General features: G+C 46.6%; 1 protein-coding gene across 2 annotated transcripts in view; it reads left to right on the forward strand.

The window, feature by feature from the left end:
* SCFD2 (sec1 family domain containing 2) overlaps window positions 1–16,842 on the forward strand; it is a 331,701-nt gene extending 314,859 nt beyond the window's left edge. The window contains exons 8-9 of one of the 2 annotated variants that reach the window (XM_084233421.1): window positions 5,621–5,740; window positions 16,405–16,842. In XM_084233421.1, coding sequence (XP_084089547.1) covers window positions 5,621–5,740; window positions 16,405–16,497 — 213 coding nt within the window. In that variant the 3' untranslated portion in view covers window positions 16,498–16,842. The remainder of the gene's footprint in view (window positions 1–5,620; window positions 5,741–16,404) is intronic. The other variant, XM_084233422.1, reaches the window with a different exon arrangement.
* Window positions 16,843–18,187: the final 1,345 nt, after the last annotated feature.

Here is an 18,187-nt window from a genome sequence, read left to right on the forward strand (position 1 = left end):
AATATTACTCAGCCTTCAAAAAAGATAAACACATGCAATTTGCAGCAACATGGATGGCGCTGGAAGGGATCATGCTCAGCGAAATAAGTCAGAAAGAAAAAGAAAAAAACAGATAGTCTCACTCATAGCAGAAATCCAGAAAACTTAAATAAGGGACCAGGAAAAAGAATAACTATAAGAAAGAAAATATCAAAATCAACAAACAACTATGAACCAGAGACACTCTATGGGGGGTGGGGGGCAGGGAAAGGAGGGATTGGGGTCAAAATAAGGGGGTTGTAATTGTATGGGGAATACAAAAATAAAATTTAAATAAAAAAAATAAAATGCTTTGTCCATTGTTGGAAAAGAGGGCACCTTACCCTTGTCTGTGCTGGGGACAAATGAATGTCCAATAGAAACAGGTAAAGAGAATCAACAGCAGGATTCCCAGAAGGCCTACAGAGACCCAGAGAGAGTGGAAGCAATGGAACCTTCTCAAGAAACTAGCCACAATGTCAAAGAGTTCTCTCAGGCCCACAGCTGCAGTGAGGCTTTCAGCAGCCTCTCTTCAAAGGTTGGCAGGGATGGTAGAGAGAAATTGCCTCCTCTGACCAGAACTGTGTATCTTCAAATCACAGCCAGCGAAGGTTTAGAAAATGAAAGAAAGAGCAGGGAGTCTAACTTGCTTTACTAAACTGTGCACTCACAATGGCAGTAATGGTGCTTAAATCTTTCATCTTCAAAGTGCCCTAGACCACGAACTCTCACACAAACAGGACTCAGCTGTGTATGGCTGATTATAAGGCACGTGCTATTTTGATGGAAGAGACTCCACTTTCCAATAGCCTGCCAACTTGACACGTTCTAAAAGGAAAGTCTGGTATCAAAATATAAATCTAAACAGAAACCCAAATAGCAAACAGCAACATGCATTAATTGGACCCAATTATTGTACCCAACCAACATTCCCTCAACTCCTTAGCCTCAGGGAATTGTTCTTTGTTCTTGCTGTTCTTTTTTTCCCCCTCTTTTCATCTTTCAATACATCCTTCCAAGATTCTTGCAATGTATTTCAGAGTCCAGACTCCCTTATGGAAAGCATATGTCCTTGGGAACATACTGTACCACTTGGAGTTCTGGAACCAGTTGTATTTCTGTCCCAGAAATAAGTGAGAAACAATTGTTTATAGGACTAAAAGGAACCCCAGACTGGGTATTGAGCCAAAAAGGAATGCACACAAAGCAAAGAGTGTCTTAAAAAAATCTCTAAGAAAGAGTATCTCAAGCGAACCAGGGATCTCATTTGCAATCATTTTATTCATACAACTATGTTGAAGTTTACCATGAGCTAGGCATATGCTCAGAGGTGAAAATACCAAGATAAATATGATCAGGCCCTACCCTCCAGTTGCTTCCACTCCAGGGAGCAAACAGGCAGGTATATGAACAGAACAGTGAGTTTGATAAGGCCAAGGCTGGGGTGTCAATCAGATTCTACTCATGGGGCAAGAGTTGACAGATGGTTAGAAAGAATCTTTTAGAAGAGGAAATATTTTTAAAGAGAGTGAGAGGGAGGTAAAGAAGGAGCGGTGAGGGTACTTTATATAGAGGAGACCATCTATGCTACATAAATAATATGATGTGGGTGATACTCAAACTGTTTAATAACCGGAATTCCATAGGCACAGAGGCCAAAGCCCACTGAGGCAGCCCCAACCAATGCCTGTGGGCAGTGGGTCTTTTCTACCAATATGGAAAAATCTCCAGAAAATACAGCTGAGTGAAAAGAAGCAAAGTATGATATCAAGTGTTAAGGTCACACTAGTCGTGATCCTTGGGGGGTAGTGACAGGGGCTAGGAGTATCTCCAGAGTCCTGGCTGGCTGTTTCTTTAGGCGCTGGTCACACAGGCTCCTTGACTTGTGAAAATAAACTGAACTCATGGTAAATGCACCATGAATGTTCAGGAAAGTGTCGTATGTCTAACTAAATGCTAAAAAACAACAAAGCCAAATACCATGCATTCAGACATTGTGAATCATTCCAACAAATAGTGTGTGTGAAGGAGCTGGAAATAGAAACATAAAGCAAAGCTACATTGTATGAGCCTTATTTTTTTTTTAAAGGTTTATTTATTTATTTATACAAGCACTGGCAGGAGGGTGAGAGGACTCACCAGAGCCGGAGCGGGGAACAGAACAGGCAGCTGACAAAATACACTGCTAAGGGGAGCAGCAGGGATGGCAGGAGAGGTCTGCGCGCCATGTGGGACCCTTGCCTGGGGCTGGGGATTGAACCAGCACTGCAGAGGCTGCGGGCAGCTTCGCAGCCCAGCGCTCAACCACTGGGCCACTGGGGAGGCCCTGTATGACCTTTACATACCAAATTAAGAAGTTTGAATTTTATTCTCAGAGGTATGACTCCAGGAGAGAATGTGAGCATGCATTGAATCTGAAGGGTGTTTGGGATTAGGGCCTCTGGAGTTTGGCCCCCAGTTCCACGATTTAGACACTATGTATAAACATCCATCTGTTCTTCTGTAAGGCTGACCATTAGTTTTGTTTGCCTCCTAAGGATAGTGTGAGAATGGAATAAGATACCATACAAAAAATATTTAGGATGTTGCTTACTATACTCAATAAATTTTAGGAAGTTTCCTCGGGCAAGAATGAAGAGACTATGGATGGGTGGCAGTGAGTCTGGGAGATGAATTAGATGGCTGTAGCACTGATCTAGTGATCTAGTGATTAGTGATCTAGTGAAGAAGGCATGAGCACCTCCATCAAGACAGTGAAAGTCAAGGGGAGTCCATAAACCCCAGGGAGTAAAATTAACAGGACTCAAGGATATGAAAGCTAATACTCAAATATCTGGCTCAAGTGAGTATGAAGGTGGTGATGCTATTAGCATGTTAAGGAGGGAATTGGGAGAAACTTAGAGGGAAGAACATGCATCCCATCTGAAACCTCTTAAGTGTAGGGATCCAGGGAGGCAGCCTGGTGGGGGTGTCCACAGGAACTCCATGGAAATGCTTGAGCTAAGGACATAGATCTGGGAAGTATATAAAAGAGCGTTGACAGCATATGAACAGATAAGGCCCTTCAGGCATGATATATGGAGCAAGAAGAGCAAGCAGTCAAAGATGGAGCCCCTGGGCCTCCCTGGTGGAGTAAGGGGTTAAGCACCGCCTATGAAGCAATCCAAAGCCTCTGCGGCACGAGTTCAATTCCAGGCCAGCCAGGGAGCAACCCACATGGCGCAGCAGACCTCTCCTGACTCGTCCGCTGCTCCCCTCAGCAGTGTGTTTCAGTCAGTCTGCCTGTTCTGTTCCCCGCTCTGTCTCTGGTGAATCCTCTCACCCCTTGCATTTCTTTTTTTTTTTTTTTAATAGAGGCATGTTATTTATTTGTTTTGTTTGTTTGTTTGTTTGTTTGTTTATACATGCACTGGGTACAGTCAGAAGCGCGGGAGGGTGAGAGAATTCACCAGAGCCAGAGCGGGGAGCAGAGCAGGCAGAAGGACCGAAGTACACTGCTGAGGGGAGCAGCGGGCAGCAGGAGAGGTCTGCGTGCTATGTGGGACCCTCCTCCTGTGGCCGGGGAGCAGCCGGGGATCGAACCGGCGCCGCAGAGGCCGCCGTCAGCTTTGCAACCCAGCGCTCAACCGCTGCGCCACCGGGGAGGCCCACCCCTTGCATTTCTGGCCTGTACCCCAGCTCTTGTATGCATAAATAAATAAATCTTTAAAAAAAAAAAAAAAAAAGATGGAGTCCCCATAACATCAACATTTAAAGGAGCAGGCCAGGAGAAGGAACCTGAAGAATGAAGAAATTTGAGAGGAAACAAGAAAAGTAGCAGGAAGAACAGAGAGTGCCATTGTGCTAGCCAGGGAGGTGTCATCCACTGTGACAGATGCCACAGAAATTAGTGTTAAATGAAATCAAAAGCAGTGTCCACTGACGCCTGCATGTGAGGGGGTCAGTGACTTCAGAGGCGCAGCTCCAGGGGCACAGTGGGGCAGAAGCAGGATTGCCGTGGGCAGGTGGTACTTGGACTGGCAGCAGGCGGTCAAGGGATAGGGGAGCGACAGCGCAGAGAGCTGGTGGGGTCGAGAGTCGTTTTCTAATGATCAGAGCATGTTGCAACTTTTTCTAGTATTCACCACCTTTTGAAAAAAGCTCAGCTATGTTCCTCTCCCTCGGCCTCACCTCCTTCTCTCACTCCCCTCTCCGCTGCTCTTCCTCCTCTCCCCTCCTTCCCTCACTGCTTTCCTTCCTTTCCACTCTGACGTTCCTTTCAGATGCCAAGGAGTAATTTATGTAACTGGAAACACTGCACGAATTACCTTTTTCAGTGTTTTTTAAAAGTAAGATGTTGAAGTGTGGGGCTAACCTGGCAGGGGAGCCAGAAGAGCCAGCTGGGAAAGGCGTGGGAGCAGAGGTCAGAGCGGGCTCCTCTCCACTGGATGCCCCACGCTCTGCTCCTGGGGCCTGACTGGGAGGCTGAAGACGACTTGGAGTGTGAGTGAATGTGTAACTCACCACCTTTCAACCCTCTCCTTGCTGCACTCAGCCTGTCACGCCCTCTCTGGCTTCAGAGGCCAAGCAGGCAGCTGGCAGCCCCCTTCCTTGCTCCTGCCTGCTCCGTCCTGGCTGGGCCTCCAGCCTGCTCCGCCCAGTTGCTGGTTGCTTTTTCTCTGGAACTTGGCTCACACCACTTCTCTTGCACGCTCCCCACCCACCCAACACCTGGCTTCTAGACGGGGCTCAAAACATACTGACTTCAGGAACCCTCTTGCCCCCCGTCAACTAGTCACTAAGCCTGTGTGATGGTTGTGTTGCTTTTCCTGAGGAATGCAAGTCATTCTCATTCTAGTTTATAATAATACTGTGCCTCACTGGTAAAATCATAAGGCACCGGGAAGTGTTCTCTGCAGCATCAGATGGAGTGTTGCTCAGAGCAGGGGTAGCTGAGGCTGGTTACGTGCTGGTTTGTGGAAAGGAAGGGCCTGAGGTCTCTAGTAGCCTTTAAGGGCCTTAAGGGTGGCCCTGGGCTCTCTCATCTTTTTCTGCCCTCTCCCACCACCTCCCATCAATTCCACAGACATATGTTAAGCACCTACTCTGTGCCAGGAACTGCACTAAGTAAGTCAGAACTTCAGCAGTGAGCCAAGCAGACAAGAACCCCACCTCGAGGAATTTATGCTCTAGTAGAGACAGCCAACTAGAAAACAAATAAATAAACAAACAAATGTGATAACCGCAGGCTGTGGCGAGTGCTTTGAGGAAATAGAGCTGACAGTTCTGTTACACATTCATGCTGAGGGGCACATTTATGTTGAGCCCTAAGGACTGACAAGGCAGGGATAAGGTACCCCCTCAACTTTTTCTTTTAATAGCCACCATTCCTTTTACTCTTCTTCAATAAAATATTTATTTCAAGACATGCAATAAGGTGACATTCATTTTCCTGGCCAGCGGACATCCAAACCACTAACGCATCTGCTCCCTAACAAATGATGCTCTCTCTAAGGCTTATTTACCTCACCCGCATTAAGGGGTTAACAGCTTGGGGTCCCCAAGCAGGTACATAGAAATGGCGCCTTGCACTGTTTGTCTGAGACAGGTGTTTGTTTTGCAGGTGAGCCGGCCTCATCCCAGCGACCACCCTCTCCTGATCCTCTTCATGGTGGGCGGTATCACAGTCTCGGAAGCCAAGATGATCAAAGACCTTGTGCTGTCCCTGAAGCCAGGAACCCAGGTACTGAGTCCCCAGGGCAGGAGAGTCCTGGGGCAGGGGCCCTTCAGGAGGCTGCCCAGCTCCTCCCCACCTGCCTCTGTGCCTCCTTCTCTCCAGGCTTCTGCTGCGCTGTAACATCGTCCCTCTGCTGCCGAGGACCAGCGTCCTCCAGCAGGGTTGGGGGAGGGGGGAGTCCACCTTTCACAGTCCTTTTCTGCCTCTGGCCTTCAAGGGCTGGAGTACTTACTGTCCCTGGGGAATGTATTCTCACATGTTGAAGCAGCGCTTAATTACTCAAGAGTATTCATTCACTGCTTTCGAGGTTCCAAGTAATTGAAGGTGAGTCCCAGACACAATTAAAGGACAGAGCTGGAGGAGCTTGGGAAGGCATATTGTCAGGAGAATGACAAATGTAGATTCTTCCTCTTGGAGCCTCCTTCCATTTCATTCCCAAATAAGTGGTCCAGTGGTTGGGAGTACAAACCTCTTTTTTTTTTTTTAAGAATTATTTTATTTATTTATGCATAAAAGAGCTGGGGTACAGGCCAGAGCTGGGGGTGTGAGAGGATACACCAGAGATAGCGTGGGGAGCAGAACAGGCAGATCTACTGAAATACACTGCTGAGGGTCTTGTGGGTCAACTCCCTGGCAAGGGATTACTGTAGTGGCTGTGGATTGCTTTATAGTGCTGAGACTTAACCCCTTGTGCCAACTTCTTTTTTTACTGAAGTAACATTGGTTTGTAACATTATTTAAGTCAGATGAAGTCCTTGGCCTTCCACATCTGTGTATGCTATATCATGACCCCCACGAAAAACCTAATTGACATCCACCACCATGCAATTGACCCCCTATACCTGATTTCCTTACCACCACCCTTGCTTTCTCCTCTGGTGACCACCATTTTGTGCTCATAGTTTAAGAGGTTTTTTTTTAAAGATTTATTTATTTATGCATACAAGAGCTGGGGTACAGACCAGAGGTGCAGGAGGGTAAGAGGATTCACCAGAGACAGAGAAGGAAACAGAACAGACAGGCTGACTGAAATACACTGCTAAGGGGAGCAGCGGGCGAGAGAAGAGAGGTCTGCTGCACCATATGGGTTGCATCTGGCCAGCTGGGGATCGAACTCATGCTGCAGAGGCTGAGGATTCCTTCATAGTGTGGTGCTTAACCTCTTGCGCCACCAGGAAGGCCCTAAGAGTATATTTTTATTTTGTTTGTTCTTATCTTGAAGAACACAGGTCTCTTGGTTTTACGGGTGTGAATTCAATCCTATCTTTCCCTTTTATTAGCCAGAACATCTGGGAGAGGAAAAAAAAACCTCCATTTTCTCACTTAGGAAGAGGGGCTGGATGGCTGTGAGTCTTAAATCAGAGAGGAGGTGAGAATGTGCTTCTTGGCACCATGTGTGGCACCTAACCCTCAGTAAATGTTGATTGTATTTATTTTCAACCACTTCTGAGTGGTCAGTGCCAGCTCCAGGTTGAGGCTCCCTGCACCTGCCAGCAAGAATCCAAGGGAGACTCGTCAGGAAAAGGAGAATGGTCTGGACACTCTAATCTGGTTGGCGAAGCAGAGCCTGTCACTCAGTGAGACTCCACATCCTTGCCTTAGGGGCTTCCCCCAGACAGGCCCTGAGACAGGGACATGAGACCAGGTAGGTTACTTGTGAGATGATCCTGAGAAGCAGAAGTGAGGAAATCAGAAAAGAGAGAGTGTGGAGGAAGAAAAGCCAGAACAGGGCATGTGTTAGACTAGTCACTGCTGCGGGCAACCAGGTCTGAGTCCCCTGGGCCTGAGAAGCTGGGTATTCACTTCACACCTCAGAGAGTCCCGCCAGAGGACAGGTGGTCTGGGGCATCTTCCCACAGAATCTCTTCTCCAGCCCCCTTGTGAGACTTGCCTCAGGAGGCTAATCTTAAGCTTAGCACCGCCAGTGCACACAGCTGACCTACTTTCCATGGTTTGGAGAAAGTAAAACAGGTGCCGGTGCTTCAGCTGGGATGGATGCTGGCTCCTTTAGGGCACTGACCCCCAAACTCACAAGAAACCAGATGGGATTCCATCCCAGGCTCTGCTTGCCTGTCTACCACCTCTACCAGCTATGACTGTGACAGGTGATCGTAACAGCAGCAAAGCAAGAAGGCCTGTCTCTGGCCTTCTGTGAAGTCTTACTGCACTTCCAGATTTTTCCTGCATCTCTGCTTCCATCCCCAATCCACTGCTGGCTGGCTACTCCTATTTTCTGACATTGTCTCCTCAAACAAACCTCAGTTTCTTGAGGACAAGCCTGAAGACATGGCAGGATCTCCGTAAGCCTCGTTGTCTGTGGTTTGATTGGCTGCAGAACTAACTTGGTGTTGGAGTATCCAGACCCACCAGACACCCAACTGAGGAATGAGACTGGGAGCTACAATAGGTTATTGAGCAGGAGAGTGACCAGTCATTGGCTATGACCACTCATTTCTGGTGTTGGTGAAATTTCTGATGAAGTGGTCGATTCTGCCTCACTCAATACTCTCTCTGTCCTCAGTGTAAAAAAGGCTATTTAGTGTGCATTAGCCCTTTTTGAGCAAGACATTTTTTTTTTTTCGATCAGAAAGCATACTACTCTACCCCTAACATGGAGACCCAAATTCTTAGCTCTTCAGAATGGTGATGCATGGTTAACAGCTTGACAGACACATTAATCCCCACTCTAAAAAGGCTAACATTCAGTCCTTTTCAAAGCTGTGTAACCCACATTTGACAACAGAGACCTGAATCTGCAGTGGCTTGGCTGCCATCTGACCCCATACTCAGGCATCTGAGGAGAGAGCATCTCAAGGAATTTTGGGGCTCAAGGATCAGCCTTGACTGCTACTTGTCCTTTGTGCAAAAGATACGCCCAAAGAGTTAGCAGGCCCTAGAAGATTCCAAAGGCCACAGGAAAAAATAAAGGAGTTGTGATTTAGCATAGTTCCTTTCATCTGCAAGTTTTGGAAAGGAGCTGGGTGACCGGCTGGAGGGCCACCTGCGCAGGCTGAGCTCCTGTTGTAAGTCCTCAGCAGACTCACAGCTGCCCTGGCCCCGCGGCTAACTGCCCACATCTGAGACATGACCAGCTTCCTGCTTGTGGAAGTAACACGGACATTAAGCCTCGCTGCTCTAGCTGTGCATGGTTAGGGTTATAGAGGCAGGACACTAGTTCTGTGACCTGCTTAGACTCAGACTTCTGTTGCAAAACACATGTGACCACACAGGAGATGCAGCAGGTTCTACTGGATCTACGTGCTGACACAGCATCAAAGACACCTGGCCACCAAGAGAGCAATTCTGACTTGATTGTTGATAGAAACAGTGATACTAGACATGGAATACTGATATTCTATCTTTAATATTTTGTCTGTCTTTAATTAATATTTTAATATTTAATATTCTATCTTTGATATTTTGTCTTGAACATCGCCCAGGATGAGGCTCTCTTCCCCTTCCCGCCTCACTGCAGCCTATTACAGTGTCTCCTCTAGACGAGTCCAACTCTGCCACCTGGAGCTCTCACTCACCTATACTGGGTTCTGGCTCAGACCCCACAGGATGTAAGAGCAAATCAGGCTCACTTGTTGTCCACATGACAATTTCGAAGGCGTGCAAAGGTGGCTCCCATGTCCTCCCCAGGTCTGAGTATTGCCCCTGTTGTCCCGCCCTTCCACACCGTGGATCTGAATGCCCAGCCTCCCGGTGGCTTTCCTCAGCCCTGGTGTGTCTCTGCCCTCCTCCCTCCCTCGATGGAACTGAATTTGCCTTTCCTTTTATTTTTTTAAGATTTATTTATTTATTTATTTATGCATACAAGAACTGGGGTGTAGACCAGAGGTGCGAGGGATGAGAGGATTCACCAGAGACAGAGTGGGGAGCAGAACAGCCAGATTGACTGAAATACACTGCTGAGGGGAGCAGCGGGCCTGAAAGGAGAGGTCTACTGTGCCATGTGGGTAGCTCCTTGGACAGGGATCGAACTTGTGCTGCAGAGGCTGCAGATAACTTCATAGTGCTGAGACTTAACCCCTTGTGCCACCAGGGAGGCCCCTGAATGACATTCCTTGATGGGGGGCTGATCAGTGAAGAAGTGGGGCCACCTCCTAATGCCTGCCATGGCCTCCGCAGTCTCGCCCTGCCTGCCCTAGGTCTTTTTTTCCTGCTGTTCTCTGCTCTCTTACTCCCGACCAGCCCCTGGACTCTGCACTTTTGTACTATTTTGTTCCCAGTACTTCAAATGGGGTCAGGCACAGGGTATCAGGATTATTCACTGAATGATGAATACTGAATGCTAGAAATTTTACAGCATAAGATAAAAGTAGGTTCATTCACAGTGAGGTTATGGATAACTTCAACCACCCTGTCTTTGATATCACTAGCTATTAATCTCTATCTTCTCTGTTCTGCACGCACACAGGTGCTCTTTGGACTTAAATATGGGAACTTTTGTCTATTAAATTGTATTAGTCAGTTATTCAGTGAACATTAATTGAGCCTCTACCTACTCCATGCCCAGCCCTGACCTTAGCATTGAGCCCAGAGCAGTACCAAACCAGACCTGTTCTGCTGTCATGGGACTTTCAGTCTCATGGAATGACTGACAGTGACCACGCACCCAGCCACTGATAAGTATACCAAGAACATGGACGGGGCTGTGGTGGGAATGATGGGAGGCGTCCCCTTGGCTGGCATGGGCTCCTTCGGGAGGAGAAGGCTCTTGAGCTGAAATTTGAAAAGCATCCAGGGATCAGCTCTTCAAAAGAAATGGATGATCCCATTTAAGGCGCATCCAGAAATGAATTCTCTTTCACAAAAAGTGATGGGGAAAGCCTGAACAGTGGGACCCAGAGACCACATTGGCTCCCGCACACCCCATAGGACTGCCATCCTCTGGAATGGGCATGTTTCTCTGCTCTCTGCCCATGGGTGTCAGTGAACAAGCTGATGAGAGACAGTAGCAGCTGGAAAAGCCAGATAACTTCTTTCCTTACTACAGAAAAAAGGGGATCAAGGCAGCAACAACCCTACTGACCCCAAACAGCCTGTGTGCTGGCTCTGCAGATTTCCCTTACGCTGGGGTACGTGTGCCTGGCATAACCTCTGTCTCTCCCACTCATTGCCCGATGTGGGGCTCGGAGGCCAGACAGCTCAGCAGGCTGAACTCTGCAGCTGGCTGGTGGCCAAGAAGCCTGCAGAAACCTGCAATTGTGGGAGGAAAATAACAGGGAGGGGCCCCCCAAAAAAGCACAGAGACAGGCCAACTCAGGAAAGAGAGGAAAACCAAGTGAGCAAAATGACTCTGCCATTGGCTGGGTCTCTGCGGACACATGCAGGTCACCCACCCACCCACCTTCCATGTGGTTCTGCATTTCAGGGGCTGAACATTTAGTGAGAACATATATTTTTTTCAGTAGGCCCAGAAATATATTCACACACACACCCACACACACACACAGTTTCGCACAACTTTAGGGATCCAGGGATACCTAAATCCTGCCTCTAAAATCCTGGCTCTGGATTGTTCTGAAGTGGGTGAGAAGCCCCAAGGAGAGAATTTAAATGACCTCTTTTTTAAAAAACCTCCAGAAAAGGCAAAGGTAAGATGGTCTGAAATCTCACATTTGCAGTCTTTAGGAAAAGCGCAAAAGCACATCACACAAGCCTCTGAGCAACGTGAAGCAGGTCAGAGGATCCACAGTGAGTTTTCCAGAAGTTTGGTCATGTCCATTAAATTAATCCACTGTCCCACTGGTGTACCGATACACACTTTTTATGTTTAACACAGTATGTGAGTGTGTAGGTACAGGTGGGGGTGTGTAGTGCCTTGAATATCATTATGTGCTCAAAATCCAACTCAGCCAATGGTTGACTATGCATGTTGGTATCTTTTATTGGGAAGATTCTCCCAAGTTTAAAAGAAAAAGAAAAAAATGTGTTCTCTGTCCCATTCAATTTATATGTTAGAAATCAGAGGGAGATAGAACCTAAATCCTGACTGACCTGCTTCCTCATGCTCTGCAGAAATAGAACAGGAAGATGCTGCACCTACAAATTAGAGAGAAGGCCTGGAGAAGTGGGAGGAGAGGGCGGGGCGGCAGGAGCTCAGGCGGGCTGAGAACAAAGAACCAGCCACCCCTCCAGCTGGAACTGCCTGGGAGCCCTGAAGTCTGCTTCAGGGACTGGGTAGAGGCTCCCCACCCCTGCCTCACAGATGGAAATTTCCATCGGTAGTGCCCTCGGTTTGTGGGGAAAAAGTGAACTCACCAAAAGGAATTCTCTATTGTTCAATATGTCTAATACCCACATCTGATGACTGTGTTTATAAAATTTAAATTCCTATCCAACAGTCCAATTGCAGACTTTTACGCATTTTCTTTTTCCTCTCATTTGTTTAATTTTTTTAGAATTCTCAGGACTGTTTTAACCAAATAATGTGGAAATTCTGAAAAAAACAAAAAAAAAAACAAAAAAACTCAGCTAGCTTGAAAGCTATCTGAGGAGCAAAAGATGCCTAAGATGTGAAAAGGAGAAGCAGCTACTATATGACATGTTAGCAGTACAACCCTGCTTGGTCTTCAAAATAGGAATTTTATACTAACAAGTACTTTTTAAAAATATTTATTTATGCATACAAGAACTGGGGTACAGGCCAGACCTGTGGGGGTAAGAGGATTCACCAGAGACAGAGTGGGGAGCAGAACGGGCAGATCGACCAAAATACACTGCTGAGGGGAGCAGCGGGCTAGGCAGGAGAGGTCTGCTATGCCATGTGGCTGGCTGGCTGTAACCCTTGATAGATGGAACTCGTGCTGTAGTGGCCTTGGATAGCTTCATAGGTTGCATCTTAACCCCTTGTGCCACCAGGGAGGCCCATTAACAAGTACTTTTTAATCAAATTTTATTGATTTGCCATTTATTTATGAGACTATATAATTTGGGGAGTGCAGCTTCATGTATATACACATGCTTTGCCCCCTCTCCCCACAGCTTTTGTCCTTGCATTGTCATGTTACCCCCTTTCATCTCCCCCATTTCTGATAACCACCATATTTTTCACAGTCTGGGATTATTTTTGTTGTATTTTGCCAGTTTGTTTTCTTTGGTGATTTATATTCCACAATGAGTAATACCATCTGGTAACTGTCTTTCACCTCTGACTTACTCCACCTAGCATCATCACCTCAAGGTCCATCCATTTTGTCCCAGAAGGCATTTTTCATCTTTTTTAATAGAAGAATAGTATTCCATTGAGTATCTAGTCCACAGTTTATCTACCTGTCTAACGATGGGCTTCAGGTTGATTCCCTGTCTTGGCTATTGTGAGTAATGGTGCTCAAATATGTTTTTAATTGAGTAGATTTGAAACAAATCTACCTGGTAATACTTGAGCTATTTTCACTACCTAGACTCATTGCCTCCTTCATTATCCTATTGTTTTTTTGTTCATTCATTTAATCACTCACTAACTGGCCTTATCAGAACCTGCTATATATCAGGCACTACTTAAGAAACAATGAAAAGATTCAGTTAAGAACAGGAAATACAGGGTGATATCAATAGCCATGGGAACACACTCAGTCCTTAGGGAAGGGTGGTCTGGGAAGGCTTCCTGGAGTTGGTGATACCTGAGAAGATTATTGAAGGATGACTGTGAGGCCTTCAGGCAGAGTAAGAGAAGTAAGTTCCAGAACAGTTCCATTGAGCTACGTATTTTACACAGAAATTCACATTTGATCCTAATAATCCGGAGAGACAGATATCACTATTCCCACTTTACAGATGAGGAAATGGAGGCTCAGCAATTAAGCAACTTCTCCAGGGTCATTAAGCTGGCAAGTGGCCCAGCTGCGTCCAACTCCAAATGGACACCCCTAAGCCTGTGCTCTTAACCACTATACTATCCAGCAAGAATCCATGTTCTTTTTTTAAAAAAAAATATTTGTTTAATTACTTATCATACAAGAGCTTGGGTAGAAGCCAGAGGTACGGGGGTGGGTGGGCGGAGAGGATTCACCAGAGACAGAGTAGGGAACAGAACAGGCAGATTGACCAAAGTACACTGCTGAGGGGAGCAGAAGGCAAGTCAGGAGAGATCTGCTGTGCCATGTGGGGATCGAATTTCTGCTGCAGTAGCTGTGGACAGCTTCATAGGTTGCGTCTTAACCCCTTGTGCCACCAGGGAGGCCCCAAGACCCCTTGTTCTTAATCCTGCTCTCTCTTCTTCTAAAAGACTCCCTAACCTACTGCATGCATTGCCTGTTTTCCATCTGTTTCTTTTCAGCCCTCCCCAGAGCAGGCCCCAGACATCCTCTGGTTCAGCCATCATGCTGTGTAAATACCTGCTTGTTTAGATGTGAAGGGCCTGGCCTTTGGCTACAGCTCGGTAGAGGTTACCGAACCTTTCAACTGTGGGTGGAAGCCCAGCTTACAACCTGAGGTGATGGATTCTTTTGGCTCAGTTTATTGCTCCTCTAGAAGTATCAACATCAACGAAGTCTGCAGCCTTTTCTATCCAAGTTCCTCCAACCTGCCAACTAGACTTATGTGTCCTCAGGGACTCAATCTAGCCCTTCCCCTTGCCTTTGCCTCAGCCAGAGAGAACTCTGCCAACTTGGCACTGGAACTAAGGACCACAGGAGCTGGCAGTGGTAGTGGAGACTAGCAAGTCACAGCGAGGAGAAGGGTCTTTGGCACATTTGCTACATTGGCTCCTACTACTTCATAATTCTACCAGAGTGTGCAAAAGATTTTTTTTTACATGTTCATTTAAAAAAAAATCTAAAGTGGATCCTAATTTCTCATCTATGAATTCTAGTTGTCCACAAACCTCCCCTAAAACTGTATTCCAATTTTGTATGTATGAATATATGCATATTTTTCTAGAGAGTTCTTCATATCTTTACTAAACACTGAAAAAAAAAAAACAAAATTAGGGCCTCCCCTGGTGGCACAGCGGTTGAGTGCTGGGTTGTGAGGCTGCCTGCAGCCTCTGCAGTGCCAGTTCGATCCCAGGCCACCGGCAAGGGTCCCACAAAAAAAAAAAAAAAAAAAAAAAATTATTTTAGTGGAAGATTCATCCTGGCAGTACTAACTTCCCAGCAGCCTGACACCACCTATTATGAAATCGGGGGTCCTCACTAGTGTTGGTGTAGAGTCACAGCCACCTTGGATCACATTAACATAAAACTTTTCAATAAACTTTAACAACAATAAGAAAAGTACAAAATGCATCTGTAGTGCAGGCATGCACAGGCAGGTTCACTGTGGATTCGGACAGAAAGGGAAGTCCTGGAACCCTTGATAGATTTTAGAGGCCTTTAATGCCCTCTCAGGGAACCAGGTACACAGGCACAAGCCAGGCAGTGGGCCGGGCAACCGGGAGGCTGGCCAACCTCCGCCCCTGGTAAATCTTTGCTCTTTCTTTGGCCTCTGACATTCTCTCTGGCAGTCCCCTCTCTGAGTGCTCCTCAGAGTGGTCCTCTTGCCTCAGGGTGATGCTGCCCTTTTATCTGACACGAGTGTGAGCACTTACACATGGGCACACCCGTGTGCTCTGGGCCCAGGTGTCCATAATCAAAGGAGTACGTGCCCCAAGCACACACCCCTCTGCCGGGCATCCACACTAGCGGCAGCAGGACATAAAAAAGCCTGACTACTTCATTTATCCTACATCATCCTTCCTTCCGCCTCTCCCCTGACTCAGCCTCATCTGCTTTTCCTCTGCTTTGGACCAGATTTTCCTCAACTCTTAGAAGGAACTCACCCTGCCACAACTTGATCTCAGATATCTGGTCTCCAGACTTAAAAGACAATAAATTTCTGTTGTTTAAACCACTGTAGGGTAAATGAACATTGCTCAGGCTTTTGCACCATTGGCCTCTGTGGCTACCACCTGCAGCCTTGAATGCAGGAGGTGCTTGGCTGGGACTTGGGGTACGCATGCCTGATGGTGGACACATGGTGTGTGGTGTGGGTGTGCATAAGTGTGCACGCCTGAGCTGAAAGACTGAGCATGTAAGGGCAGGATCACAGAGGACGGCGCAGCAGGGGACCATGCAGCAGAATGCTGTGGAGAGCAGTTAAGAGCAGATGGCAACGAGAGGATAGCATGTATAGGGATTCCCAGGGGGCCCAAGTTGCTGTCCTCCCACTGCCTTGTTTTCCCCTAACCTGTGAGGATGATGCCAAGGGCTCCAAGATTTTCTCTTAAGCTGACTGAACTGACGATGAACCTGCCCTGCCAGGGATGGTTGCAGAACCACCACCCAGTTTGGGATACTAGGAACTTAATATCATCATCATCACCAGAACATCTACCTTTTAGATGTGCCTTCTCATACTCACTGAAGGAGGGAGAAACTCCTCTATTGAGGTTTCTGTGTCAGATTGCAAAGCACCAGGCCAGATTCAGTGATGGTCAAGTTCAGTTCAGCAGCAAGGCAGTGGCTGGGCTCGGTCATCTTAGCATCCCTTGGTTAAACAGCCAGGAGCCTCTAGCTCTGGTTCCATTCAAACAACCCAAGTAGCTCTGCCTTTTCCTTCATAGTCCCCCACTCCATGCTCCCCTACCCCCAGAGAAACTTGTTACATTTTACTTCTCAGTGCCTAATGTCCTGGGATTGGCTTCCCTGATTGTCTACATGTGTTTGCCCTCCTGTTGTTAGGTCATTGTGCTGTCCACACGACTCCTGAAGCCACTCCACATTCCAGAGCTGCTCTTTGCAACTGACCGGCTGCATCCAGACCTTGGCTTCTGAGCTTCTGCTGTGGCGATGAGGCCCACCTGAGCTGGAATGCTCTTGTCGGTCGCCATTCAACATATGCCCAGTCCAGCGTCCCCATTACTAGTTTCGGGATGGATTCCGCCCACCGGGGTGGATTCTGCAGTGAAGTACCATGCCTGATTGCTGCATTTCTTAAAATGTTGGGTTGTTTTTTTTTTTAATTTTTCTTAAAGTGTTAAACTTTCTCAGCTGACCTGTTTAGTGATCATTCCTACTTCTCCTTAACCCTCTGTTTGTGATCGTCCTGATTTCACCTGCAAGTTGATGAATTCTAAATAACTGCCTGTTGGCAGGTGTTGCTAGATAACAAGCCATTTGCTCTGTAGTTGCTTGAGAAGTTAGAGGTGCTTTAAAATTATGAATGTGAGGAAAGTTTGTTTTTTCTTAAGATTATATAACCAAGGAGGGACCATCACAAGTAGGATCCGAGGCTTTGTTTTTCTCTTGATCTGAGATCTTGATTCTGCAAGGCAGGGAAGGTAGCGACTAGGCAGGGCTAGTAGTCTGCCCGCTGTAAATGGTTTCCCCCTCACAAAGGGCTCCATTGTTCCCGTCTGCTCGCCTGGCAGGACTGCCAGCCCACTGGAATGGGAGTCAGAGAAATTGTCTGGGGGGCTGTCTGCCCATGAAAGGCTTCCTCCCTTCCCAAGGGAAGACCCCAATAAAGACATCTGGCCCCAGGGCTTCTAGATTGGAACCCAACTCCTGTGATTTTTGTGATTTCATTTCTATTGAAATACACAACTTTCTTTTCTAGAAATTAAAAGTTTCCCTTTGACACAAGCAGAAAAAAACCCAGACCCACCAAATGAAATTATATAAGGATTTTGGCAACAGTGAATTGCTTGGAATCCACACATTTATAAGTGTGTGGTTAATGGAAAATTCTAGCATCTCTAAAGGATTTTTGGAATAAAGAGTTAAAGCTGAAAAAGTTTCTAGTGTGGAATAAACAGACAGAGGAAATAAAATGTAAACTAAACACTACATGTCTTAATTTTAATCCTCTACATGCAACTGCCAGTTTATGAAAAACACTGTGAAGTTGGAAATCATTCTAAGACAAAATCAAAGCAGGCTTTGTAGACATCCATGTTCTTTTTCTTGCCCGAGTATCTTTTCCACCCAACACTAGCTCTTTCCAAGTGCTGAAATATTGCAGGCCTCAGTTGCTTATTTCATTCCACCAACCTAGAACTTTTGAATTTAAATAAGGAAGAAAATGGCACAGCCCAAAAGGATAATTAAAGCAGAGATCACTATTTTCTAAAAAAAAAAAAAAAATTAAGAAGTAACCTGTTCAGTCAGTCACTTATTCATTCCCAGAGATGGGGTGAGCACCTGGCATGTTCCTGGAACTCGCCCTGCTCAGTTTCAAGCCTTGGGGCTGCCTGAGCCAGGCGTGTCCCTGACTCGGCTCTCACAGAACGAGCAGCTGCTGCTTCTCCTGATGCTGGAGCCTGTAAGAGTTTCTGCTCAAGGTTAAGTTTTAAACCATATGTCAGTATACAAAGGACACTCTAGAAATATAGAAATCAAACTGCTAACAAGTGGCTACCTCCTGGAAGGACCATAGAAGGCAAGGGCTGAGAAAGAGTATCCTTCAGTGTTGTTTTAATTTTTTTCACAGCAGACAAGTATTTGTGTCTAGCTTTTGAGGCTT

This window comes from Talpa europaea (assembly GCF_964194135.1).
Source record: "Talpa europaea genome assembly, chromosome: 5".
NCBI lineage: Eukaryota > Metazoa > Chordata > Mammalia > Eulipotyphla > Talpidae > Talpa > Talpa europaea.